We start from the raw sequence: 27,377 nt of genomic DNA on the forward strand, positions 1-27,377 counted from the left end.
TCACGAGTGGCGGCGTATAACCACAGACAAGTGGATACTGAACATCATGCAGTACGGGTACTGTGTAGATTTGGAGAAAAAAACGCCAAACAGGAAGCCAAGGGGAAGGCAGAGATCGGCTCAAGAACTGGCCGTACTCAGAGAAGAAACACGGAAACTTCTAGAAAAGAGAGCCATAGAGGCAGTGCCTTTCAGAGAACGCAACAAGGGGGTCTACTCAAACTACTTCGTGGTCCCGAAAGTAGACGGAAACCTCAGACCCATCCTGGACCTGCGATACCTAAACAAGTTCATCAGAACACAAAGGTTCAAAATGACTTCGCTGCAAGAGGTACTGCCCCAAATAAGACACGGGGACTTCATGGTCACCGTGGACCTCAAGGATGCCTACCTGCACATCCCAATAAACAGAAGACACAAGGGCCTTCTAAGGTTCAACATCGACCAGGAACACTTCCAGTTCACAACCCTGGCATTCGGGTTAAAATCGGCGCCAAGGGTTTTTACAAAATGCCTGTCGGCGGTCGCGGCCCACCTACGAAGGAAGGGGATACACGTCTACCCCTACTTAGACGACTGGCTTGTCAAGGCAAACTCACGCGAGAAGTGCGAGAGGCACGCAAAACGCGTAACAGACACTCACGAATCTGGGGTTCTCGATTCACTGGGGGAAGTCATCGCTGGAACCGGAGCAGGTGAAGATTTTCCTGGGGGCAAAAATCAACTCCCTGAACAGTACGGTGGTGCCCAGCGACAGGAGGACAGATGCCCTACTGAAGGAGACGCGGCTCTACCAGAAGGGGCGAGCTCTGACAGTGAGGTCAGTGAGCAAGATGATGGGGATGATGGCGTCGTGTATCCAGCTGGTGCCGAATGTACGCCTGCACATGAGACCATTCCAGGAATGGCTACAACAGCAATGGTCACAAGCAAACGGAAGTTGGGAGGATCTAGTGGTTGTTACGCACGCAGTGCAGGAGGAGATAACTTGGTGGAACAGAGACAACATGACAGCAGGGAGAAGCCTGACACCACCAAACCCAACAATGACCATTACCACGGACGCATCGCAGAAGGGATGGGGAGCGCACATGGACAACCTCAGAGTGAGGGGTCTGTGGGCTCCGGCAGATGCGGTTCGCCATATCAATTACCTCGAATTGAAGACAATCCTGCTAGCCCTGAAGGCATTCCAGAGGCACCTGTACAACCAGAGGGTGTTGGTTCAAACAGACAACACCACGGCAATGTTCTACATCAACAAACAGGGGGGGGACACAGTCGTTCCCTCTCTCCTCTCTGGCTCAAGAGATTTGGAGATGGGCCATACCTCTCAGGATAAGATCTACTAGCAATTCACCTACCGGGGAAGGACAATTTAGAGGCAGACTGGCTAAGCAGGCAGACCTCTGCATCGCACGAGTGGGAGCTCAATGGCCAGGAAACGGAGAAGCTTTTCCGGAGATGGGGAACTCCCACAATAGACCTATTTGCAACACGCCAAAATGCAAAATGCCAAAGCTTCGCGTCCAGGCAACCAGATCAGCAATCCCAGGGAAATGCCCTATGGATAAGCTGGTCGAGGACATTTGCCTACGCCTTTCCGCCGATACCCCTGTTGCACAGAGTGCTCGACAAGTGCAGAACCAGCAACATGACTCTGATCCTAGTGGCTCCGCAGTGGGCAAGGCAGACATGGTTCTCACAAATTCAAGAAATGGCAAAAGGAAATCCATACAGGTTCGAGAGGAGAAAGGACCTGATCTCAATGCAAAACGGAGAGGTCCTGCATCCAGAGCCAGAGACCCTCAACCTGGCGGCATGGCTCCTGAAGACCTAGAGTTCGCACACCTAAGATTGCCTCAGAGCACTATGCGAGTGCTACGGGAGGCAAGGAAACCAACTACACGAAAATGCTACAGCGCAAAATGGAAGAGATTCACTGTGTGGTGCAGGAAAAAGGGCCTGCAAAACAGAATGACAAGAGACACTACAGTGCTGAGGTACCTCACACACCTTCTAAAGAGTAACCTCTGCTCGAGCTCCCTAAGGGTACACCTAGCGGCAATCGTTGCCTACACCAGAGGTGAAAAGGGTGGAAGTTTCTTCACCTCGCAGGTGGTGAAGAGGTTCATGGAAGGAGCCAAAAGAATGGCCCCTCCGAAAAGGTTGCCGCCGCCGGCATGGAATCTAAACGTGGTTCTGTCGGAGCTCATGAAGGCACCGTTTGAACCCATTCACAAGGCCACACTGCAAATGTTGACGATGAAAACTGCCTTTCTAGTGGCCATAACCTCACTACGCAGGGTGAGCGAGCTTCAAGCACTAACGCTACAGGAACCCTACATTCAGATTCACAAGGACAGGGTAGTCCTGAGGACGGACCCACACTTCATGCCCAAGGTCGTGTCGTCGTTCCACATGAATCAGAGTATTTAGATACCAAGTTTCTTCCAAAACCCGACTTCTAACGCAGAAAAGGCCCTGCACACCCTCGACGCAAGAAGAGCGGTGATGCACTACATTGAGAGAACCAAGGAACTCAGGCAGTCGAAGCAGCTGTTTGTGTCCTTTGCTACTAGCTTCATGGGTAGGCCAGTGACTAAGGGCACCATCGCTAGGTGGATTGCCCTCACTATTCAATTCTGCCACAAACAGGCTGGACAGGAGCTAGCGGAGGGGCCCCAGGCTCACTCCACAAGGAAGAAGGGGGCCACCGTTGCCTTCCTGGCGAACACGCCCATCCAGGACATATGTCTCGCGGCAACTTGGGCATCTGTGCACACTTTCACGCAACACTACTGCGTGGACATTCAGATGAACAAGGAAGCACAGGTTGGACAGAAGGTGCTTCAGCACATTTTCAACGACCAACGCTCATCTACCACCCAGCCGCCACAAAATTAGGGAAACCGCTACAAAGTCTATGCACAGCATAGTGAATCCAGAAAGATTCACGCTGCAAAACGAATAGTTTCTTACCTGTCGGTGTAGTTTTGCAGCTTGAAGATCTTTCTGGATTCACTAGCGAACCCACCCACCTCCGCCAGGAAGATGAGGCTGGAGGAAGAGGGGGTAAAATGGATAAGATCAAAGAAATGTAAACGTACAGAGAAATGGACAAGAAGGATTAATCAATCGCCTAGGGTTAAAAAAAAAAAAAGGGAAAAGGAAAAAAGAACCCGAAGATGGCGCCCCAAAGGTGGGACTTCCGCAGGAAGCACGACAACATCACGGGAGGTGCACCAAATGGTGGTCGTCGCCGCCCACCTGGGCTACAAAAAAACAAAAAACAAAGAAAAGACTATGAATCCGGACCCAACCACAAGATCGCGGAATAATGCACAGCATAGTGAATCCAGAAAGATCTTCAAGCTGCAAAACTACACCGACAGGTAAGAAACTATTCGTTTTATCTTATTTAGATATAACACACTTGGGCATCTTTCCTGTTTCTTACAAAGCTCCATTTCCCTGCTGGTGAAAAACAATCTGAGGATGGAGCCGAAGCCCATGTGCAATACGGTCCAAAGTGGGAGTCGCATACCTCGTGACTTCCAAAGACTTTCCAAGAGAAAAACAACTGAAATATCCGGGCCCAACACGAGATGGCGATCTATGCACAGTGTGTAGATCTGCAGCTCTACATGCCAAGAACAGGTGCATACTGGTAAGTAGCATATTCCTTTCCTCCATAGGATAACATTGCCTGGTTTTTGCCAGAAATTCTTATAAGTGTTGATTTTTGAAACCTACAAATATTCCTTAAAAATCGCCTGTGTAACAAAAACGATTTCTTTCAACTGTTTACAGGAAATGCACCAGGGCTGATTCCAGGATTCAACCCTGAGTAAGAAAATCATACGTAAAGTAATTGAAATTGCATTTACTTAAACATTCCCATTGAGCTGAATGTTATAATTGTGTTTAACTTGTTGCCTATTGCAACAACTGTAACTATTGCATTTAAAAGTCTATTGCTTATTGAAAGTATTTAACTAAAGCATCTCATTCTGAGAAAGTATTTTGATACCTACTTGTGGTTCTACAATAAAACTATATATTTTTATACACAAACCATTGGCCTAGAGTTAAGTTCTTGAGTGTGAGAGACCATTTGCTGGCTGAGTGTGTACAACAAATGCTTTACACTGTCCTCTGATTTTGCCTTACTGCTCGACCAAGCTACCACTTTAGAGAGTAAGGTTGTATCTGACTTTAGCCTCTGCCAAACCTCGGGGGACTGTGGACTCTGCACACTGAACCTTACTTTGGTGCAGTATATACAGAGCCACTTTCTTAGTGGTTGCCTCCATGAAGCCTCTGCCCAAACTTGCAGTGTTTCTTCCAACCGGAGATCTTCCGTTGAAAACGGGGCACCCGATTCCAAATCAGTACCCTGCACCCGGCTGCCCCTGTGCTGCTGTGGGTGCACCTCTTGTACTAACTCGGATCCCCCTTTGCCGTGAGCTTTGCTCCCTCAACCCCGTGGCTTGCCCAAGATTAAGGTATTAGTACTTTTACCTCTGCCTTTGTTTGGTGTTCCCCTGGACTCTGTGCACAATATAGTTTGCTTTGGTTTACTATATACAAAGCCAGCTTGCTGCCTTTCTGGCAGCGTTGGGATCAAAGGTACAGTTTTGAGGAAAGAACATAGGCCCCGGTTACCTGATTAGCAGGAACCCAGGGCCCACTTGATCAAGGAGCATCAAATATCATCCAAAAACTGGGGGGCAACCATCCAAAAAGGGGCACTTTCCTTCACTATACTGCCAAAATATACCTAAAGGATGACTTCCTTACTACGATGGAAGTAAATACTTATTCATCCGTTTTTTTTTCCAGATCAACAATAAGGCTGCGACTGGTGAGGAAGTACCCCGCACGATAATAGTCACTACTCGTTCACAGTATGGTCTGCCAGAAGATGCTGTGGTGTACTGTAACTTCAACCAACTCTACAAGATCGACCCCTCTACACTGCAGATGTGGGCCAATGTAAGTAACAGGATAAACTACCTCTGTGATAACTGGGTTAAATTTTGTGTTAATTACTTCCTAATGCTACTTCAGAATGCAGCTTCACTTACTTGCAGGGGCAGTGAATGGGGAAGCGAGGGTGGGTTGTCAACATCATTGCTTTTATGCATGCCTTTTTGATTTGGAGAGAACACCTTACAACTGTAAGTTGTATTTTTAAAGCAGGAGAATCTTTTGCTAGAAAGTTCGATCATCTTCATCAGGTTCATTGTACATGATCCTGCACATTTAATTTTGCATTGCTCAGAACTAGCAAACAGTTAAAGTTGCTACATTACTTTCACTGTATCTTATTATTCTCTAATAATTAATCTGCTTCCTTTGAGCTCATGCTCTAATGCTCCTTAACTTCACTGTTTAGTTTGACCAGTAAATTAAAGCAGAGTACTATCACCGATTCTTTTCTGTCCAGAAACCCACAATATACTTGTCAGTGAACTGCTTCCCTTCCGCACTCCTCTGCCTGGTAGCTGCTGCCCATGACCCTCCTCCACCAGTGGGCGCCCGCCGCCTCCTCATCCTTGGTGGTCCAGTGGGTGTGAGAAAATGCCATCTTTCTTGCATGGTATGCCCCCACTTTTTGCTGAAATGCTGATGTACTTTGACTGAGTGTGCCCTGGGCTCCTGCCAATCAGGTACCCAGGGCCTGTGTTCCTTCCCTAAAACTGCTTGACAGCCAACACCCAATTGGCATCTCTGGCCACATGTCAGCCCCTGGTAAATGGTACCCTAGGTACCCAGGGCATTGTGACCAGAGAAGGCCCCTAAGGGCTGCAGCACTTATTGTGACACCCTTGGAGGCCCTGTACCCTGACACACTGCCTCTGCAGGCTGAGTGTCTGGGTGCAGAACGAAACAGACAACATGGCACACATCCCGGTGTGCCATGCCCGCAACACACTGCCCTGGTGTGAGAAAGTGGCTCTGTATATACTGTTCCTTAATAGGTACAGGGTGTACAGAGTCCACAGACCCCAAGGGTTTAACATAACATAACACGTGTATTTGTAAAGCGCACGTTCACCACTACGGGTATCTTGGCGCTGAATAACAGATGTTTATTGTTACCCAACTCAATGGTACTCATTTTATCGACCTCAGATGGATGAAAGGCTGAGTGGACCCGCCGGGATTTTAACCTGTGACCATGAGGTCGAACACAGGCCCCTGCAGCAGACTCATTAGTCCACTGAGCCACCAGAGGTTAAAGTTAGATACAACCTTACTCTCCAAAGTGGTAGCCTGGTCGAGCAGTAAGGCAGTATCAGAGGACGTGTAAAGCATTTGTTGTACACACTCAGTCAGCAAATAGTTCCACACACTCAATAACTGAACTCTAGGCCAATGGTTGTATATAAAAAATGTATGCTTGTTTTATTTTAGAATCAACACTTGGAATTAAAATATACTTTCTCGACAGGAGATGTTTCATAAAAATACTTTAGTATATGCAATAGACTTTTTAGTAAACAGTTACAAGTAGTTGCAGTAGGCAACTCTATTTCTAAACACAATACATTGAGCTCAATGATAATTTCAAATTATATGCAACAGATTACTTTTTAGATTACTTTTGTAATTCCAGGCCTGGATCCTAGATCCAGTCCTGGGTCAGTTCTCAGAATCAGTTGTTGAAAGTCGACTTTGGTACTGTAATGATTTTTAACTAATATTTAGCTATTTTAAAAGTTAGCACTTAGAAAGTATTTCAGAGCAAACAATCAATGATTCCCTATGGAAGAAAATGTAGGTTACAGGTACAGTAGGTTATCTTTACTTTTGTAATCCAGTACTGGGTGCCTAGACTCAGTACTGGGACCTTTATCCAAAACAGGTAAGTAATTACGTTTTCAGATGTTATACGATTTTTAAAGAATATTTAAAGATTGCAGAAATGGACACTTAGAAGAAATTTCACAGAAAAACAGTCAATGGTTTCCTATGGAAGAAAATTGAGTTAGAGGTAAGTATAGTTGTGGACACTTTTCAGAGTCAGTGCTGGGCACCAAGATCCAGCACTGGGAGCTCACCTAAGAGCAGGTGAGTAAATTCGTTTTTGTCACTCGGCTGACTTTTGGTGAATATTTGAAGATTTGAAAACTCCACACTTAGAAATTCAGGAAAAAGCCAGTCAATGTTACCCTATGAGGAAAATAGAGTTTGCGGTTTAAGGGTAAGTACTCGACTGGCAGAGTTGAAGTTCTGGGCACAGACTCAGGGGTCCCCCAGGGTCAGGTAGGTACAATTGGTTCACCCTCAGCGACTCTAGGGCGGCCGGGTGCAGAGTGAGTTAGGCCCAATGTTATCCTATGAGGGATAGGGGGGCCTTGTTTGGTGGCTGCTGTCTGGCAAACCACGCGGCTGTGGGAGCTGGGCTCCTGTCCTGGTCACTTACTCAGGGCAAGTGGGGAAGTAGGAAAGTGTAGAGTTTTCACTGCCAGGGCCACTCGGGCGGCTGGGTGCAGAGGGCTTTTGAGCCTTCAGGCGCTCAATGGATTTCAATGGGAAATCTCCGGTTTGGAAAAAGACTGCAGGCTCGGGGACAAGGACTCTTCAGGTGCAACCACCACTTCGAGAGGTAAGTTGGGTAGTTGGAGGATAGGTAGGTACCCCGGGATTGGACACAGAGGGCCGTGGGGCGCCGGGTGCAGGGGTGCCTTTTGGTGTCGGAAAATCTTACCCTCTGTTGATCGTGGTTGGGGTGGCACACTGTTCTGAAGCTGCAGGCTTCGTCAGGATTGTCGAGGGGGGTCCTTGGGTGCCGGACTCGGGGTCACAGTCGCCGTGGGGTCGTCCTCGTGGGTTCAGTTCACTCCGGCACCGGCCAGGCTTGGCTGGTGCAGAGTGGGCTGGGATCGCGGTTCCGGGCTGCTGCCAGGGGTGAAAGGTAGGTTCTGAGTAGAGCCTCTACTCATGGGAGTCCCAGGGGATCAGAGTTCAAAGGTAGCCAGGTCCTCCGGGGTTTCTGAGGTTGCTGGCCACAAGAGATGCCGGGTTTGGAGCAGGAGCAGGTTCGAGGTCGACAGGCCGGTAGGGCTGGGGCCAAAGCAGTTGGTGTCTCCCTCTCCTTCGCAGCTGCAGGGCAGGTCTTCTTTTCTTCTCGCTCTTCTTGTAATTTCGGAATCTGGAATCTGGGGAAGGAAGTTTCATGGTGACCCTAAATACTAGATTTAGGGGCGTTACAGGTAGGTGAAGGCCAGGGACCAATGGGTCCATGTCCTGGGGTGGGTACACCCCCTATCCTGCCTCTCTCCTGTGGGAGGGGGGCAGTAGCCTAGTCCTGATAAGGTAGGGCTCCCCATCTTCAAGATGGCGAGAGCCCGGAGATGTGCGTCACCTCGCCTCCCCCACCTGAGGGGTGGGGTTGGCAGGCTGGCACATCCCCTGTCCTTATTTGGGGTTTCCGGCCAAAGCTTCCCGCCAGAGTGAGGGGTTGCAGGGGCCTGGGGAAGCTCACAGAGGCGGCATGCCTTTGAAGCTTCCCCCTGCCCATCTTGGGGGAGGAGATTTAGCACCTCGCCCCGGATGTGCATTGTTGCAGGACCAGGAGAGCAGGGGCTCTCCTACCCAGGGGTCCAGCAACATGTCTGCTGGGTGGCAGCCTCAGAGCAGACGTGGATTCGTAGGTTAGGTTTCAGGGGGCACCTCTAAGATGCCCTCTGGGGTGCTGGGTACATTAAATCCCACACTGGCATCAGTGTGGGTTTAATGTGCTGAGAAGTTTGATACCAAACTTCCCAGTCTTTAGTGTTGCCATTATGGTGCTGTGGAGCTCGTGTTTGACGAGCTCTCAGCACCATGTACTCTTAGATGGCAGCACTGCACTTACAGGGCTCAGGAATTGACCTGGGCACTGTAGGGGCACAGGGCTCCTGCTCCTGTGCCCACACCATTGGCATAGGGCACCCAGCTAGAGGGGTGACTGATGTATGCCATGGCAGTGTACGTGATGGGCATGGCACACAGGGATGTGTGCCATGTCGACTTTGTTTTGGTTTTGCACCCAAACACTCAGCCTGCAAAGGCAGTGTGTGTGTGTAAGGGTACAGGGCCTCTAAGGGTGGCACAAGGTGTGCTGCAGCCCTTAGAGGTCTCCCTTGGTCACAAAGCCCTGGGTACTTAGGGTACCATTTACTAGGGCCTGACATGTGGCCAGGGTTTGCCAATTGGGGTTTGGTTTGTTTTAGGGAAGGAACATAGGCCCTGGGTGTGAGAAAGTGCCATCTTTCTTGCATGGTATGCCCCCACTTTTTGCTAAATTGCTGAATGTACTTTGAGTGTACCCTGGGTTCCTGCCAATCAGGTGCCCAGGACCTATGTTCCTTCCTTAAACCACACAAACTCCAAATTGGCAAACCCTAGCCACATGTCAGCCCCTGGTAAATGGTATCCTAGGTACCCAGGGCCTTGTGGCCAGGGAAGGCCTCTAAGGGCTGCAGCACTCATTGTGCCACCCTCAGAGGCCCTGTACCCTTACACACACACACACACTGCCTTGCAGGCTGAGTGTCTGGGTGCAGGACAAAACAAAGAGTCGACATGGCACACATCTCTGTGTGCCATGCCCATCACCTACACTGCCAAGGCATATGTCAGTCACCCCTCTGGCTGGGTGCCTTACGCCTATGGTGTGGGCACAGGAGCAGGAGCCCTGTGCCCCTACAGTACCCGGGTCCATTCCTGGGCACTGTAAGTGCAGTGCTGCCATTTAAGAGTACATGGAGCTGAGAGCTCGTCAAACACGAGCTCCACAGCACCATAATGGCAACATTGAAGACTGGGAAGCTTGGTATCAAACTTCTCAGCACATTAAACCCACACTGATGCCAGTGTGGGATTTAATGTACTAAGCACCCCAGAGGGCATCTTAGAGATGCCCCCTCACGGCTAACCTACAATCCACGTCTGCTCTGAGGCTGCCCAGGCTGCCACACAGCAGACACGTTGCTGGACCCCTGGGTGGGAGAGCCCCTGCTCTCCCGGGCCTGCAACAATGCACATCCTGGGTGAGGTGAGAAATCTCCTCCCCCAGGATGAGCAAAGGGAAGCTTCAAAGGCATACCGCCATTTGGAGTTTCCCCAGGCCACTGCAACCCCCCACTCTGGCGGGAAGCTTGGCCGGAAACCCCATACAAGGACAGGGGATGTGCCAGCCTGCCCACCCCACCCCTCAGGTGGGGGAGGCGAGTTGAAACACATCTCCGGGCTCTCGCCATCTTGAAGATGGGAGGCCCTACCCTATCAGGATTAGGCTACTGCCCCCCTCCCACAGGAGAGAGGCAGGATAGGGGGTGTACCCACCCCAGGACAGGGACCCATTGGTCCCTGGCCTTCACCTACCTGTAACGCCCCTAAATTTAGTATTTAGGGGCACCCTGAACCTTCCTCCCGGAGATTCCAGACAGAAAACTACAAGAAGAGCAAGAAGAACAAGGACCTGCCCTGCAGCTGCTAAAAAGAGAAGAAGACACCAACAGCTTTGGCCCCAGCCCTACCGGCCTGTCGACTCTCGAACCTGCACCAGCGCGGCATCTCTCGTGGCCAGCAACCTCACCAACCCCGGAGGACCTGGCTACCTTTTGGCTCTAAGCCCCTGGGACTCCCATGAGTAGAGGCTCTACTCAGAAACCTATCTCTAACCTCTGGCAGCAGCCCGGAACCGCGAACCCAGCACACTCTGCACTAGCCAAGCCTGGCCAGTGCCGGAGTGAACAAAGACCCTGAGGACGACCCCACGGCGACTGTGACCCCGAGCCCGGCACCCAAGGACCCCCCTCGACATTCCGGAAGAAGCCTGCAGCCTCAGAACAGAGTGCCACCCCAACCGCGATCAACAAGAGGGTAAGATTCCCGACATCAAAAGGCACCCCTGCACCCGGCGCCCTGCGGCCCCCTGTGCCCAATCCCGGGGTACCCACCTAACCTTCAACTACCCAACTTACCCCTCGAAGTGGTGGTGGCATCTGAAGCATCCTCGTCCCCGAGCTTGCAGCCTTTTTCCAAACCGGAACATTCCCATTGACTTCCATTGAGCGCCCGAAGGCTCAAAAGCACCCTGCACCCAGCCGCCCGAGTGGCCCTGGCAGTGCACTCTCTACACTAACCTACGTCCCCACTTGCCCTGAGTAAGTGACCAGGAGCCCAGCTCCCACAGCCGCGTGGCTTGCCAGACAGCAGCCACCAACCAAGGCCCCCCTATCCCTCATAGGATAACATTGGGCCTAACTCTCTCTGCACCCGGTCGTCCTGAAACCGCTGAGGGTGAACCAACTGTACCTACCTGACACTGGGGGACCCCTGAGTCTATGCCCGGAATTTCAACTCTGCCAGTCGAGTACTTACCCTTAAACCGCTAACTTCATTTTCCTCATAGGGTAACATTGACTGGCTTTTTCTTCAAAAATCTTCCAAGTGTGAACTTTTCAAAACTGCAAATATTCACCAAAAATCAGCCAAGTGACAAAAACGAATTTACTCACCTGCTCCTAGGTGAGCTCCCAGTGCTGGATCTTGGTGCCCAGCCCTGACTCTGAAAAGTGTCCACAACTATACTTACCTCTAACCCATTTTTCTCCCATAGGAAACCATTGTCTGCTTTTCTGTGAAATTTCTTCTAAGTGTCTACTTTTGCAAATTTGAAATATTCTTCTAAAATCGTACCATTTCTGCAAACGAAATTACTTACCTGTTTTTGATAAGGACCCCCAGTCCTGGGTCTAGGTGCCCAGTCCTGGATTACTAAAGTAACGATAAAGTACTCTACCTGCAATTTGAATTTCTTGCCATAGAGATCCATTGAATGTTTTCTTTGAAATATTTTCCAAGTGCTAACTTTTGAAATAGCTAGATATTATTTAAAAATCATTACAGTTATTAAGTCGACTTTCATCACTTGATTCTGAATACTAACCCAGGGCTGGATCTAGGAGCCAGACCTGGAATTCCAAAAGTAATATGAAAAGTAATTTATTACAAATAACCTGAATTTACCATTGAGCTCAATGCATTGTTATGTTTAGGAAATAGGATTGTTTATTGCAACCAACTGTGACTGTTTACAAAAATGTATTGCTTAAAGCAAAAGTATTTATATTCAACCTCTCATTCTGAGAAAGTATATTTTTATCCCCTTTGTGGTTCTAAAAATAAAACCAGCATATATTTTATATATATATAAACCATTGGCCTGGAGTTCAGTTATTGAGTGTGTGAAGCCATTTGCTGACTGAGTGTGTACAACAAATGCTTTACACTGTCCTCTGGTACTGCCTTACTGCTCGACTAAGCTACCACTTTTGAGAGTAAGGTCATACCTAACATTGACCTCTATCAGCCTCTGGGGGACTGTGGACTCTGTACACCCTGTACCTATTAGGGAACAGTATATACAGAGCCACTTTCTCACACTGGGCACCTGATTGGCAGGAGTCCAGGGCACACTCAAAGTACATTCAGCAATTCAGCAAAAAGTGGGGGCATACCATGCAAGAAAGATGGCACTTTCTCACACCTGGCATACCTCAGTCACCCCTCTAGCTGGGTGCCCTATGCCAGTGGTGTGGGTACAGGTGCATGAGCCCTGTGTTCGAGGCATGTGGGCTGCTGAATTCATATCTGTGCATAGATCGCCGCCTAGTGTTGGGTCCGGAAGATTGCACATTGTTGTCCTGGAAGAGTCTTCGAAGTATCCTGAGATGGGTGACTCCTCCCCTGGACCACAGTGCGCATGGGCATCCTCTCCATCCCCAAATTGTTTTTTTCCGCCATTGGGTTCGGATGCAACTATCTTAGCTCAACTGCGGAATACTTAGTTTTAGGCCAAAAGGCCTATAGTTTTCGTCGGTACAGTTACCGTTCGGTGTCGACTACTAGTTCTAGTGCTCCACACCCTCTTCCGACTTTCGGACCGAATTGTTCCAAACTTCGACGCTCGATTGACGATGGAATTGAGAACTCCGTTCAAGAGGTGTCCGTTGTGCCACGCCAAGTACCCTCACATCGACGTCCACCCAGTCTGTATCAAATGTCTCTCGCCGGATCACGACGAATCGAAATGCATGGCCTGCGCGCGGTTCCGATCCAAGAAAACTCTACGGAACCGACGGGCAGCGAGGCTCGAGGCGCAGCACTCAGCGCCCGCACCCACCAACATATTCAGCACCGAGGACGAGGACGCCGAGAGCGTGGAAGAAATCGTGTCTAGCCCCGCTTCAGAGCATGGTTCCCGATCGGACGACGATGACGAAGAGCTCTTTCAACGCGAAGAAGCAGTCGACGAGGTAGGGGACTTCGACGAAGCCTACGGGGCTGAAGAAGACAGCTCTCCCGAGGAGCTAGGCCAATCCGTCGAAACGGAGGCCGAAATTGTACATCGTCGTCAGGCTCCGGTCGAGGGATCGCCTTCGGGCCTTACCCAAGACCTAATCCATGGTTCCTCGGCCCGCCTTCCGGCCCGGCATCGAACACTATACAAGAGCCACTATTACCAAAGACGACCGGGTTGTTAAACCCGAAGACATCCATCGCTCCAGTCCCTTCAAAACCGAAAGCGAAACTGGTGGTGGTCGGATCAAAGGCGTCAAACAGTCCACTGCCCCGGCGCCGACGCAGAAAAAAGTCGTCTGCTCCAAACGCGTACAGAAAGACTTCGGCGCCGAGCTCACCGCAGCAGACGCGGTCGACGCACAAAAGAAACGCGCCCTCGGGCACCACAAGGCACCGGCACCTTCGGCGCCGACACCGAAGCCTGTAACCTCCGCAGTCAAAATGGCCGCCTCGGCTACGTCGACACCTAAAGCACCGATGCCGAAGAAGTCCTCGACTATCGATGCCTCGCTTCAAACCAGTGACCCCCTTCCAACAAAAAAGTCGGGGTCGGCCTCCATGCCACCTACCAAGATGCCCACCAAACCACCATCTCAGTTTGCTGTGCAGCAGGTCTCTGCATCTCTACAACGCATCCGGGACCGGGTAGCCCTCCACTCTACCTCGGGTCCCGACACTGCCTCACCCTGTAGAGTGCACTCGGAGCCCACCAACATTACCTTTGGGCTGCCACCGACATCGGCACCGAAACTCTTTCAAATTCGGACACGTGTCCTCCACACACAGTCCACCACCTCTGGCCTAACAGAACAAGACTCTTCAGGGCCACAATTTATCGACGCCGACACTGGCAGGCTAATGCTACACAAGCGCAAAATAACGCCAGTCAGGGAAGAGGTGCCATACAAAATCCCTCTTAAACGCAAGCTACCGGCGGAGCAGGAACCAGTTCTACAAGAACACTTCCATCCCCTCCAACTAGATCCGCAGTCCTTTTCTCCTACCCCTTCTGAATCGGACCCGATGCAGGAATATGGTGGGGACGATACCATCTACCCCGGGGACGCAGATCCCGATGAAACACAAGATCCTGATCAGGCATGGGATGACCCCACAGACCAAAGTGTCATGCCACATGCTCAGGATGCGCAACTCTATAATGTTAAAACGTCTCCTACGGAGGACACAGCCGCATTTAATGCCCTTATCGAACGGGCTGCTGCTCATCATGGGGTGGAGCTACATTCTGACGCCATTGAGGACTTCCTGCTTGACACTTTCACATCTTCAGAAAGGACTGTCAAGACTCTGCCCATGCTTAAAGGGGTTCTCAAGCCTGCCAAAGACATTTTCAAGGACACCACCAGGGCCCGGGTGTTAAACCCCAGGATTGAAAAGAAATATAAGCCTGCACCTGGTGACCCTAAATACATTAGGGGTCAGTTGCCATTCGACTCTATGGTGGTTGCCAACGCTCGCAAAAGAGCCCACTCACAGACAACTGGTGATGCTCCTCCCCCAGACAAAGAGTCAAAGGTCCTTGAAACATCAGGCAAACGTGTTGCAGCGCAAGCAGCCAATATCCTGCGCATTGCCAATACACAGGCACTCCTGGCACGTTATGACAGGTCCCATTATGACACGCTAGAGTCACTGCTCCAACATCTACCAGAGGAGTATAAAGAGTCAGCCGAACTCCTTATTAGAGAAGGACAACTCCTCACTAATGCGTCCATAAAATGCGCCCTAGACGCAGCTGACACAGCGGCCAGGGCAATCAACACAAGTGTCATGCTGCGACGCCATGTCTGGTTACGCATCTCAGGCTTCAAACCCGAGATCCAAAACAATATCCTCAACTTACCTGTTAACACGGAATTTTTATTTGGCCCAGACGTTGACACTACCCTAGAGAAAATAAAAAAAGACACAGATACTGCCAAATCTATGGGGGCGCTACAAACCCAACAATTCCGTAGTGGCTCCTTTCGTCGCAATGGAAATAGGGGAACGTCAAGGGGTCAGGGGTCACAACAACAGTATGCTAAAGGTGGCACACAAAGCACCTACGACAAAAACAACAGGGGTGGATATCGTGGATCCAGCACCAAGGGCAGGGGACGTGGATATGGCAACACCAGGTCCTCCCCAAAGAACACAGTGACGCCCTCTCCCTACCCCCGACCACCTAACACCTGTCGGGGGACGACTCCAGCTGTTCCTGTCCGCATGGAAGAACATCACCACGGACAGGTGGGTCAGGGACATCATTCAACATGGGTACTGTCTGGAACTAACTTCCACTCCACCCAACATACCACCAAAGCACCGTCCTATGTCAGCCGAACACTTAGATTTACTCCAGCAAGAAGTGCTTGCTATGCTCGCAAAAGGGGCCATAGAAGTAGTGCCCATCGCCCAGCAGGGCACAGGGGTGTACTCTCTGTACTTCTTAATCCCAAAAAAGGACGGGTCGCTCAGACCTATCCTAGACATGCGACCCCTAAACCTATATATACTATCGGAGCATTTCCATATGCTCACCCTCCAACAGGTTCTCCCACTACTCAGTCAAGGGGATTTCCTAGCTACGCTAGACCTGAAGGATGCATACTTCCATATACCAATACACCCTTCACACAGGAAATACCTCAGATTCACTATTCAAGGGAATCACTATCATTTCAAAGTTCTCCCCTTCGGAGTAACAACAGCACCCAGGGTCTTTACCAAGTGCCTGGCAACAGTGGCCGCGCATCTGCGAAGACAAAATATTCACGTCTTCCCTTATTTGGACGACTGGCTAGTTCAGGCCAAGTAAGCACAACAATGTGCCACCCACATGTCCCACACCATTCACCTTCTTCACGATCTGGGATTCTCACTAAATTACCCAAAATCAAGTCTCCAACCTGCGCACGTACAACAGTACTTAGGTGCGACAATCAACACTCTGGCGGCCACAGCTCAACCAACTTTAGTGAGAATCAACAGCATGCTATTGCTGATCTCAAAATTCAAACCTCAACACTCCCTTCCGGCGCGAGTGTTCATGCAGTTGATAGGCATGATGGCCTCCTGCATCTTCATAGTCCCACACGCGAGACTACATATGCGCCCGCTTCAGGAGTGCTTAGCACGTCAGTGGAATCAGGCTCAAGGACAATTGAAAGACCTAGTGTTGGTGAGCGGTCGGGCATACAACTCTCTGCATTGGTGGAATCCACAAAACCTTTGCAAGGGCCGACCGTTCCAAGAGCCTGTTCCACAAATAATACTGACAGCGGACGCGTCTCTCCAGGGATGGGGAGCTCATGTACTCAATTACACAGTGCAGGGACTATGGACTACACAACAAAAGAAGATGCACATCAACCTTCTGGAACTGATGGCAATCTTCCTAGCCATGAAAGCATTCAAAGTACACCTGTGCAACAAAGTCGTGTTGATCCGGACGGACAACATGACTGCCATGTACTACATACAGAAGCAGGGAGGAACACACTCTCCACAGTTGTCTCATCTGGCTCAGAGCATGTGGAAGTGGGCCATTCAGAGGAACATATTCCTCATGGCGGAACACCTCCCGGGCAAGGACAACCAGATGGCGGGTCTGCTCAGCAGACACAGCCACCAAATGCACGAGTGGGAGTTACACCCATCAGTACTCCAACGGTACTTCCAGCAGTGGTGTGATCCAGAGATAGACCTATTCGCCACAAGGGAAAACGCAAAATGCCAAAGCTTTGCCGCCAGGTTCCCACATCCACAGTCGCAGGGCAATGCGATATGGATGAACTGATCCGGCAGATTTGCGTACGCTTTTCCCCCAGCGCCACTGATACCGCTGGTGGCACGCAAACTGCGACAGCACTCACTGACACTCATCCTGGTTGCTCCAACATGGGCTCGCCAGCCATGGTACACCACCTTTCTGGAACTTTCCGTGGTGCCGCATCAAAGGCTGCGGATCAAACCTGCGCTTTTGACGCAGAACCATGGAGAAATTCAGCACCCAGATCCGCAACAGCTGAACCTGGCAATCTGGCTCCTGAAGTCCTAGAGTTTGGCTACCTAAACCTGCCACCTGACTGTATGGAGATCATCAAGGAAGCTAGGAGACCCACTACCAGAGCTTGCTATGCAGCCAAATGGAAGCGGTTTGTCATTTATTGCAACAACAATCGCATTAACCCACTAGACGCATCTATTCAGAACATAATCTGCTATCTATTACACCTATACCGATGCAATCTGGCATACACCTCAATACGTGTCCATTTAACAGCAATAGCAGCCTATCTCCAAAACAGGCAGCACATCTCTTTATTCAGAGTGCCTGCCATTAAAGCCTTCTTGGAAGGACTTAAACGGGTGATTCCTCCAAGGCACCCCCCAGCACCGGTGTGGAACCTCAACTTGGTCCTCACCAGACTAATGGGTCCACCCTTTGAACCTCTCCATTCTTGTGAGATTCAATTCCTCACCTGGAAAGTGGCTTTCCTGGTTGCCATCACTTCCTTAAGAAGAGTTAGTGAACTCCAGGCACTAACCATTCAGGAGCCATTTATACAAGTTCACGCAAACCGGGTCGTACTACGTACCAACCCCAAATTCATGCCTAAAGTAATATCTCAGTTCCACATGAACCAAACCATTGAACTGCCTGTTTTCTTTCAGAACCCACAAAATGTCGCTGAAAGGATGCTCCACACACTAGATGTAAAAAGGGCCCTCATGTACTATATTGACAGAACTAAAAACTTTAGGAAGACTAAACAACTCTTTGTTGCCTTCTCTCCACAACACAAAGGCAACGCCATTTCCAAAACAGGTATAGCCAGATGGATCGTTAAATGTATCCAAATTTGTTATCAAAAAGCTAAACGCACATTAACGATTCTACCACGAGCCCACTCAACACGGAAGTTAGGGGCGTCCATGGCTTTCCTGGGAAACATTCCTTTACAGGAAATATGTAGAGCAGCCACATGGTCCAAAATACATACATTTACCAAACACTACTGTGTAGATGTACACTCAAAACAGCAGGCAGCTGTAGGACAGGCTGTTCTCAAAACTCTTTTTCAGACTGCTGCAGCTGGCACGGGTAGCCGCCGCTAATAGGAGGTACTGCTGTGCTTTGCCGCCAGGTTCCCACATCCGCAGTCACAGGGCAATGCGATATGGATGAACTGGTCCGGCAGATTTGCGTACGCTTTTCCCCCAGCGCCATTAATACCGCTAGTGGCACGCCAACTGCGACAACACTCACTGACACTCATCCTAGTTGCTCCCACATGGGCACGCCAACCATGGTACACCACCTTTCTAGAACTTTCCGTGGTGCCGCATCAAAAGCTGCGGATAAGACCCGCACTCCTAACGCAGAACCATGGCGAAATTCAGCACCCAGATCCGCAACAGCTGAACCTGGCAATCTGGCTCCTGAAGTCTTAGAGTTTGGCTACCTAAACCTGCCACCTGAATGTATGGATATCATCAAGGAGGCCAGAAGACCCACAACCAGAACTTGCTATGCGGCTAAATGGAAGAGGTTTGTCATTTACTGCAACAACAATGACATTAACCCCCTGGACGCATCCATTCAAAACATCATCTGTTACCTCTTACACTTATACCGATGCAATCTGGCATACAACTCCATACGTATACATTTAACCGCGATAGCAGCCTATCTTCAAAACAGGCAGCACCTCTCTTTATTCAGAGTGCCTGCCATCAAAGCCTTCTTAGAGGGACTCAAATGAGTAATTCCCCCAAGACACCCACCGGCACCAGTATGGAACCTCAATGTGGTCCTCACCAGATTAATGGGTCCACCTTTTGAACCTCTCCATTCATGTGAGATTCAATTCCTCACCTGGAAAGTAGCTTTCTTAGTGGCAATCACTTCGTTAAGAAGAGTTAGTGAACTCCAAGCACTAACCATTCAAGAGCCATTCATACAGGTTCACGCAAACAGAGTTGTACTACGTACCAACCCCAAATTCATGCCTAAAGTGATAACGCAGTTCCACATGAATCAGACTATTGAACTGCCTGTTTTCTTTCCAAGTCCACAAAATGTCGCAGAGAAGCTCCATACACTAGATGTAAAGAGGGCCCTCGTGTACTATATAGACAGAACAAAGGATTTTAGGAAAACAAAACAACTTTTCGTTGCCTTTTCTCCACAACACAAGGGCAACGCCATTTCCAAAGCAGGGATAGCCAGATGGATCGTTAAATGTATTCAAATTTGCTATCAAAAAGCTAAACGCACATTAACGATTCCCCCACGAGCCCACTCAACACGAAAGTTAGGGGCGTCCATGGCTTTCCTAGGAAACATGCCTTTACAGGAAATATGTAGAGCAGCCACATGGTCCTCTATACATACATTTACCAAACACTACTGTGTAGATGTACACTCAAAACAGCAGGCAGCTGTAGGACAGGCTGTTCTCAAAACTCTTTTTCAGACTGCTGCAGCTGGCACGGGCAGCCGCCGCTAATGGAGGGACTGCTATATAATCTATGCACAGATATGAATTCAGCAGCCCACATGCCTCGAACTGAATATGCTACTTACCTGTATGCATCTGTTCTTGGCATGTAGGGCTGCTGACATTCATATCGCCCACCCTCCTCCCCGGCGCCTGTAGCGGCTGCAGCACTCAGAATTACTGTATAGCATGGTCATCACTTACTGTATCTACTCCATCACTGCCACAATGGCGAAAAACAATCTGGGGATGGAGAGGATGCCCATGCGCACTGTAGTCCAGGGGAGGAGCCACCTATCTCGTGATACTTCGAAGACTCTTCCAGGACAACAATGTGCAATCATCCGGACCCAACACTAGGCGGCGATCTATGCACAGATATGAATGTCAGCAGCCCTACATGCCAAGAACAGATGCATACTGGTAAGTAGCATATTCATTTTCCTCTTGGAAAGTCTTTGGAAGTCACGAGGTCGGTGACTCCTCCTTTGGATCGTATTGTGCATGGGCTTCGGCTCCATCCTCAGATTGTTTTTTTCCGCCATCGGGCTCGGATGTGATCTTCGCGCTCCGGTTCCAAACAGCTTCCCGTTCGACGCGCAATCCACACCCCAATCGCTGTATTGTTTCGATCACGATCTCTTCAACCAACGCGCCTTCTCATCGACTCAAACCTTCGGTTCCAGTCGTCGACGACGGCCTTCGGGCCTACCCAGTGTGAGAAAGTGCCATCTTTCTTGCATGGTATGCCCCCACTTTTTGCTAAATTGCTGAATGTACTTTGACTGAGTGTACCCTGGACTCCTGCCAATCAGGTGCCCAGGGCCTATGTTCCTTCCTTAAAACACACAAACTCCAAATTGGCAAACCCTGGCCACATGTCAGCCCCTGGTAAATGGTACCCTAGGTACCCAGGGCCTTGTGACCAGGGAAGGCCCCTAAGGGCTGCAGCACTCATTGTGCCACCCTTAGAGGCCCTGTACCCTTACACACACTCACTGCCTTTGCAGGCTGAGTGTCTGGGTGCAGGACAAAATGAAGTCGACATGGCACACATCTGTGTGTCATGCCCATCACCTACACTGCCAAGGCATATGTCAGCCACCCCTCTGGCTGGGTGCCTTATGCCCATGGTGTGGGCACAGGAGCAGGAGCCCTGTGCCCCTACAGTACCCAGGTCCATTCCCGGGCACTGTAAGTGCAGTGCTGCCATTTAAGAGTACATGGTGCTGAGAGCTCGTCAAACACGAGCTCCACAGCACCACAATGGCAACACTGAAGACTGGGAAATTTGGTATCAAACTTCTCAGCACATTAAACCCACACTGATGCCAGTGTGAGATTTAATGTACCTAGCACCCCAGAGGGCATCTTAGAGATGCCCCCTTACAACTAACCTACAATCCACGTCTGCTCTGAGGCTGCCCAGGCTGCCACACAGCAGACACATTGCTGGACCCCTGGGTGGGAGAGCCCCTGCTCTCCCGGGCCTGCAACAATGCACATCCTAGGTGAGGTTATAAATCTCCTCCCCCAGGATGAGCAAAGGGAAGCTTCAAAGGCATGCCACCATTTGGAGTTTCCCCAGGCCACTGCAACCCCCCACTCTGGCGGGAAGCTTGGCCGGAAACCCCATACAAGGACAGGGGATGTGCCAGCCTGCCCACCCCACCCCTCAGGTGGGGGAGGCGAGGTGAAGCACATCTCCGGGCTCTCGCCATCTTGAAGATGGGAGGCCCTACTCTATCAGGATTAGGCTACTGCCCCCCTCCCACAGGAGAGAGGCAGGATAGGGGGTGTACCCACCCCAGGACAAGGACCCATTGGTCCCTGACCTTCACCTACCTGTAACGCCCCTAAATCTAGTATTTAGGGGCACCCTGAACCTTCCTTCCCCAGATTCCAGATTCCGAAACTACAAGAAGAGCGAGAAGAAAAGAAGACCTGCCCTGCAGCTGCGAAGGAGAGGGAGACACCAACTGCTTTGGCCCCAGCCCTACCGGCCTGTCGACCTTGGACGTGCTCCTGCTCCAAACCCGGCATCTCTTGTGGCCAGAAACCCAGGAGGACCTGACTACCTTTGAACTCTGATCCCCTGGGACTCCCATGAGTAGAGGCTCTACTCAGAACCTACCTTTCACCCCTGGCAGCAGCCCGGAACCGCGATCCCAGCCCACTCTGCACCCGCCAAGCCTGGCTGGTGCCGGAGTGAAGTAAACCCACGAGGACGACCCCACGGCGACTGTGACCCCGAGTCCGGCACCCAAGGACCCCCCTCGACAATCCTGAAGAAGCCTGCAGCCTCAGAACAGAGTGCCACCCCAACCGCGATCAACAGAGGGTAAGAGTTCGAGGCATGTGGGCTGCTGAATTCATATCTGTGCATAGATCGCCGCGTAGTGTTGGGTCCGGATGTTTGCACGTTGTTGTCCTGGAAGAGTCTTCGAAGTATCACGAGATAGGTGACTCCTCCCCTGGACCACAGTGCGCATGGGCATCCTCTCCATCCTTAGATTGTTTTTTTCCGCCATTGGGTTCGGATGTGCTTATCTTAGCTCAAGTTAGGAAAATTTAGTTTAAGGCCAAAAGGCCTTTAGTTTTCGTCGGTACTGTTCCCGTTCGGTGTCGACTGCTTTCTTACTTAGTTTAGAAACTTCTTCCATCCCTTCGGAGCCGTTTAGTCCGAACATCGACTTGATGTCGACGATGGAATCGAGGACCCCATTCAAACGGTGTCCTGTATGCCACGCCAAATACCCACACATCGACGTCCACCTGGTATGCAACAAATGTCTCTCACCGGATCACGACGAATCGAAATGTATGGCCTGTGCCCGATTCCGATCGAAGAAGACTCTCCGGAATCGACGGGCAGCGAGATTAGAAGCGCAGCAGTCGGCGCCTGCCCCGGCCAACATCTTCAGCACAGAGGGCGAGGATGTTGAGAGCGTGGAAGAAGTAAACTCCAGCCCCGCTTCCGAACACGATTCCCAATCGGAAGACGCCGATGAAGTGCTTTTTCACAGGGAAGAAGCAGTCGACGAGGTAGGAGACTACGATGATGCCTTTGGGGCCGAAGAAGATAGCTCTAGCGAAGAGCCGGGCCTACCCGTCGATACGGAGGCCGTCAAAGTGCGTCATTCTACGGCTCAGGTCGAGGGATCGCCTCCGGGCCTTACCCGAGATCAATCCCAAAGTTCTTCGGCCCCGCCTTCGGGCCCGTCCTCGAACATCCAGCACGAGCCATTATTGCCAAAGACGACTGGATTCCCTTCAAAGAAACCGAAACCAATCGTCGCACCAGTTCCACCGAAAGTGAAACTGGCCGTGGTCGGCTCGAAGACCTCCACTCCTTCGACGCCAACACAGACCGTCGGCTCCGAACGCACTAAGAGGGATTTCGTCGCCGAACTTGCTGCAGCGGATATCGGTGCCGACCCGAAAAGGAAGGCCCTCGGTCCCACAAAAGCGCCTCGGCCCCCGGCACCGAAGCAGTCGGCCCCGGCCACCAAACTCAAAATGGCCGCTCCATCCGAGTCCGCTTCGAAGACGGCGGCACATGCCAAGTCATCGACTCCGTCGACCGCTGATACCTCTCTTCGGATCGATGACCCTGTGGCTCCAAAGCAGTCGACTCCTACCTCCACGGCACTGACCGGCACCAAAGAACCGTCGGCGTTCTCGGTGCGACAAGTCGCGGCGTCCTTGCAACGCATCAGAGAACGGGTTGCCCTCCAATCCACGTCGGGCCCTGACTCGAACAAGGCTCCAAAAGCACCCTCGGCGCCCACCAACATCACTTTTGGTTTGCCGCCGTCCACGGCACCGAAGATGTTCGAGATCCGAACACGTGTCCGACAGACACAGTCCCCATCTACTGGACACTCACCTTCTGAGCCTTCCCAGCCACAATTCATCGACGCCGACACTGGCAGACTGATGCTCCGCAAACGGCAGATCACGCCAGAGAAGGCCTTGGACTCCTACAGAATACCTCTGAAGCACAAATTGCCAGCGGAGTCGGAACCAATTCTGTATGAACGCTTGCAAACCTCCTATCAGGATCCCCACTCCTTTTCTCCTACGCCCTCCGAAACAGACGCAATGGAGGACTACATGGGTGATGTTACCACCTACCCTAGGGATATCTATCCTGAAGAGCAGCAGGACCCAGATCAAGTATGGGATGACCCTACAGACCAGGGTACCGCGCCAGATACCCAGGACACGCAGCTTTACAGCGCCAAAACATCTCCCACAGAGGACACTGCTGCCTTCAATGCCCTCATAGAACGTGCTGCCGCCAATCATGGCGTACAACTCCACTCTGACACGGTTGAGGAAGACTTCTTAGTGGACACTTTCGCCTCCTCCGAGAGAACTGTCAAAACTTTGCCCATGTTGAAAGGTGTTCTCAAACCTGCAAAGGACATTTTCAAGGAAACAACCAGGGCACGGGTGCTAAACCCCAGGATTGGAAAAAAATACAAACCTGCGCCCGGAGACCCTATGTACATTAGAGGTCAATTACCTCTGGACTCCATGGTGGCTGCTAACGCTCGCAAACGAGCCCACTCGCAAACAGGTGATGCTCCTCCCCCAGACAAGGAGTCCAAGGTGCTGGAGACCTCGGGCAAAAGAATTGCAGCTCAGGCAGCAAACATCTGGCGCATTGCCAATACACAGGCCCTCCTGGCCCGCTATGATCGTTCACACTACGACACGCTAGAATCGCTACTCCAGCATCTGCCAGAGGAATACAAAGAGGCAGCGGAGCTCCTCATCAGAGAGGGACAACTTCTTACCAACGCATCCATTAAGTGCGCGCTGGATGCTGCCGACACAGCAGCAAGGGCAATTAACACCAGCGTCATGTTACGCAGACACGCTTGGCTTAGAATCTCCAGATTCAAACCGGAGATTCAAAACAACATCCTGAATCAGCCAGTCAACCCCGACTACTTATTCGGTCCAGAAGTTGACACCACCTTGGAGAAAATAAAAAAAAGACACTGACACTGCGAAGTCAATGGGGGCTCTGCAAACACAGCAATTTCGTAGTAGCTCCTTTCGTCGCCCTGGGAATAGGGGAGCAGCTAGAAGCCAGGGGTCACAGCAGCAATACACTAAAGGGGGAACACAGAGTACCTACGATAAAACCAACAGAGGTGGATATCGTGGCTCCAGCACCAAGGGCAGAGGACGTGGTTACGGCAACACCAGGTCCTCACCCAAAAACAAACTGTGACGCCCTCTCCCTTCCCCCGACCACATAACACCTGTCGGGGGGAGACTCCAGCGGTTCCTGTCCACGTGGAAAACCATCACCACAGACAGGTGGGTCAGGGACATTATCCAGCACGGTTACTGTCTCGAATTAACCTCCACTCCACCCAACATACCGCCAAAGCACCGTCCTATGTCCGTAGAGCACTTAGCATTATTGCAGCAGGAAGTGCTAAGTATGCTGCAAAAGGGTGCGATAGAGGCCGTGCCCATCAACCAGCAGGGGACAGGGGTGTACTCTCTCTACTTCTTAATCCCAAAAAAGGACGGGTCATTCAGACCTATACTAGACCTCAGATCCCTCAACCACTACATTCTCTCAGAGCACTTCCATATGCTCACCCTTCAGCAGGTTCTCCCGCTGCTCAGTCACGGAGACTTCCTAGCTACACTAGACCTCAAAGATGCGTATTTCCACATACCCATACACCTGTCACACAGAAAATATCTCAGGTTCACTATTCAGGAACAGCACTATCAATTCAAAGTTCTCCCCTTCGGAGTGACAACAGCACCCATGGTTTTCACCAAGTGCCTAGCTACAGTGGCTGCACATCTGCGGAGACAGCACATTCACGTCTACCCTTACCTGGACGACTGGCTTGTTCAGGCAAAGTCAGCCCAGCAATGTGCCAGCCACATGTCCCTCTCCATTCACCTTCTTCACAGTCTGGGATTCTCACTAAATTACCCAAAATCACATCTCCAACCCGCACACGTACGACAGTACCTGGGCACGACCATAAACACTCTGGCAGCCACAGCTCAGCCAAATTTAGTGAGGATCAACAGCATGCAACTGCTGATCTCAAAGTTCAAACCTCAACACTCCCTTCCTGCGCGAGTGTTCATGCAGTTGATAGGCATGATGGCCTCCTGCATTTTCATAGTCCCGCACGCATGACTACATATGCGCCCGCTTCAGGAGTGCTTAGCACGTCAATGGAATCAGGCTCACGGGCAATTAAAAGACCTAGTGTTGGTGAGCGGTCGGGCATACAACTCTCTGCATTGGTGGAATCCACCAAACCTTTGCCAGGGCCGACCGTTCCAAGAGCCTGTTCCACAAATAATACTGACAGCGGACGCCTCTCTCCAGGGTTGGGGAGCTCATGTACTCACTTACACAGTGCAGGGACTATGGACAACGCAACAAAAGAAGATGCACATCAACGTTCTGGAACTGATGGCAATCTTCCTAGCCATGAAGGCATTCAAGGTACACTTGTGCAACAAAGTCGTGTTGATCCGGACGGACAACATGACTGCCATGTACTACATACAGAAGCAGGGAGGAACACATTCTCCACAGTTGTCTCATCTGGCTCAGAGCATGTGGAAGTGGGCCATTCAGAGGAACATATTCCTCATGGCAGAACACCTCCCCGGCAAGGACAACCAGATGGTGGATCTGCTCAGCAGACGCAGCCACCAGATGCACGAGTGGGAGCTACACCCTTCAGTACTCCAACCGTACTTTCAACAGTGGGGTCATCCAGAGATAGACCTATTCGCCACAAACGAAAACGCAAAATGCCAAATCAGTGATGTCATTTGAGATGTCATCAGTGATGTCATGAGTGATGTCACTGACCATGTCATGAGTGATGTAATATGTGACGTCCTCAGCAGTGGATTGCGGGCGCGCGAGTTATAGTTAGCTGAACTAACTATAACGGGGGAATGTCAGTGGTTTTGTACGAGTGAAATGTCCAGCTAACTAACATGTGTGAAACCTATGTTTTTTTTCAGTGAATTTGCAAGGTTTTTTAAATGCTAATTCCTAACTATAACGTGTGTGAAACCTATGGTTTTTTCAGTGAGTTTGCAAGGTTATTTTAAATGCTAATTCCTAACTATAACGTGTGTGAAACCTATGGTTTTTTAAAGTGAATTTGAAAGGTTTTTTAAATGCTAATTTATGAATGTATTAAATTTTTTAAATATTTATTTTACAATAAGCTACCTATGTATATAGTTATAGATTGACTTTATCCTGTAATATGGAATGGCTCAGCTCTTTTTTTAAGGGTTTTCGACCGTGCGCGCACGGCGCACAAATGCGTACGTGCTCCGTGTGTGCATGCGTACCTGCTTCACGTGCGCATGCGTACGTCGTACGTGCTCCGTACGCGCGTGCTCCGCATGCGCGCATGCTCCGTACGAGCATGTGCGCGTGCTCCGTGCGCGCGTGCTCCGTGCTCGCACCGTGCATGC

The 27,377-nt window shown here is 50.6% G+C and overlaps 1 protein-coding gene across 4 annotated transcripts in view; it reads left to right on the top strand.

The window, feature by feature from the left end:
* The window catches only part of OGT (O-linked N-acetylglucosamine (GlcNAc) transferase), a 668,897-nt gene that overhangs the window by 545,244 nt on the left and 96,276 nt on the right, over window positions 1-27,377 (top strand). For all 4 annotated transcript variants that reach the window (XM_085608464.1, XM_085608465.1, XM_085608463.1 and 1 more), the window contains exon 19: window positions 4,846-4,998. In XM_085608464.1, the coding sequence (XP_085464590.1) occupies window positions 4,846-4,998 (153 nt within the window). The remainder of the gene's footprint in view (window positions 1-4,845; window positions 4,999-27,377) is intronic.

This window comes from Triturus cristatus, chromosome 5_2, assembly GCF_964204655.1.
Source record: "Triturus cristatus chromosome 5_2, aTriCri1.1, whole genome shotgun sequence".
In the NCBI taxonomy this organism is placed as follows: Eukaryota; Metazoa; Chordata; class Amphibia; order Caudata; family Salamandridae; genus Triturus; species Triturus cristatus.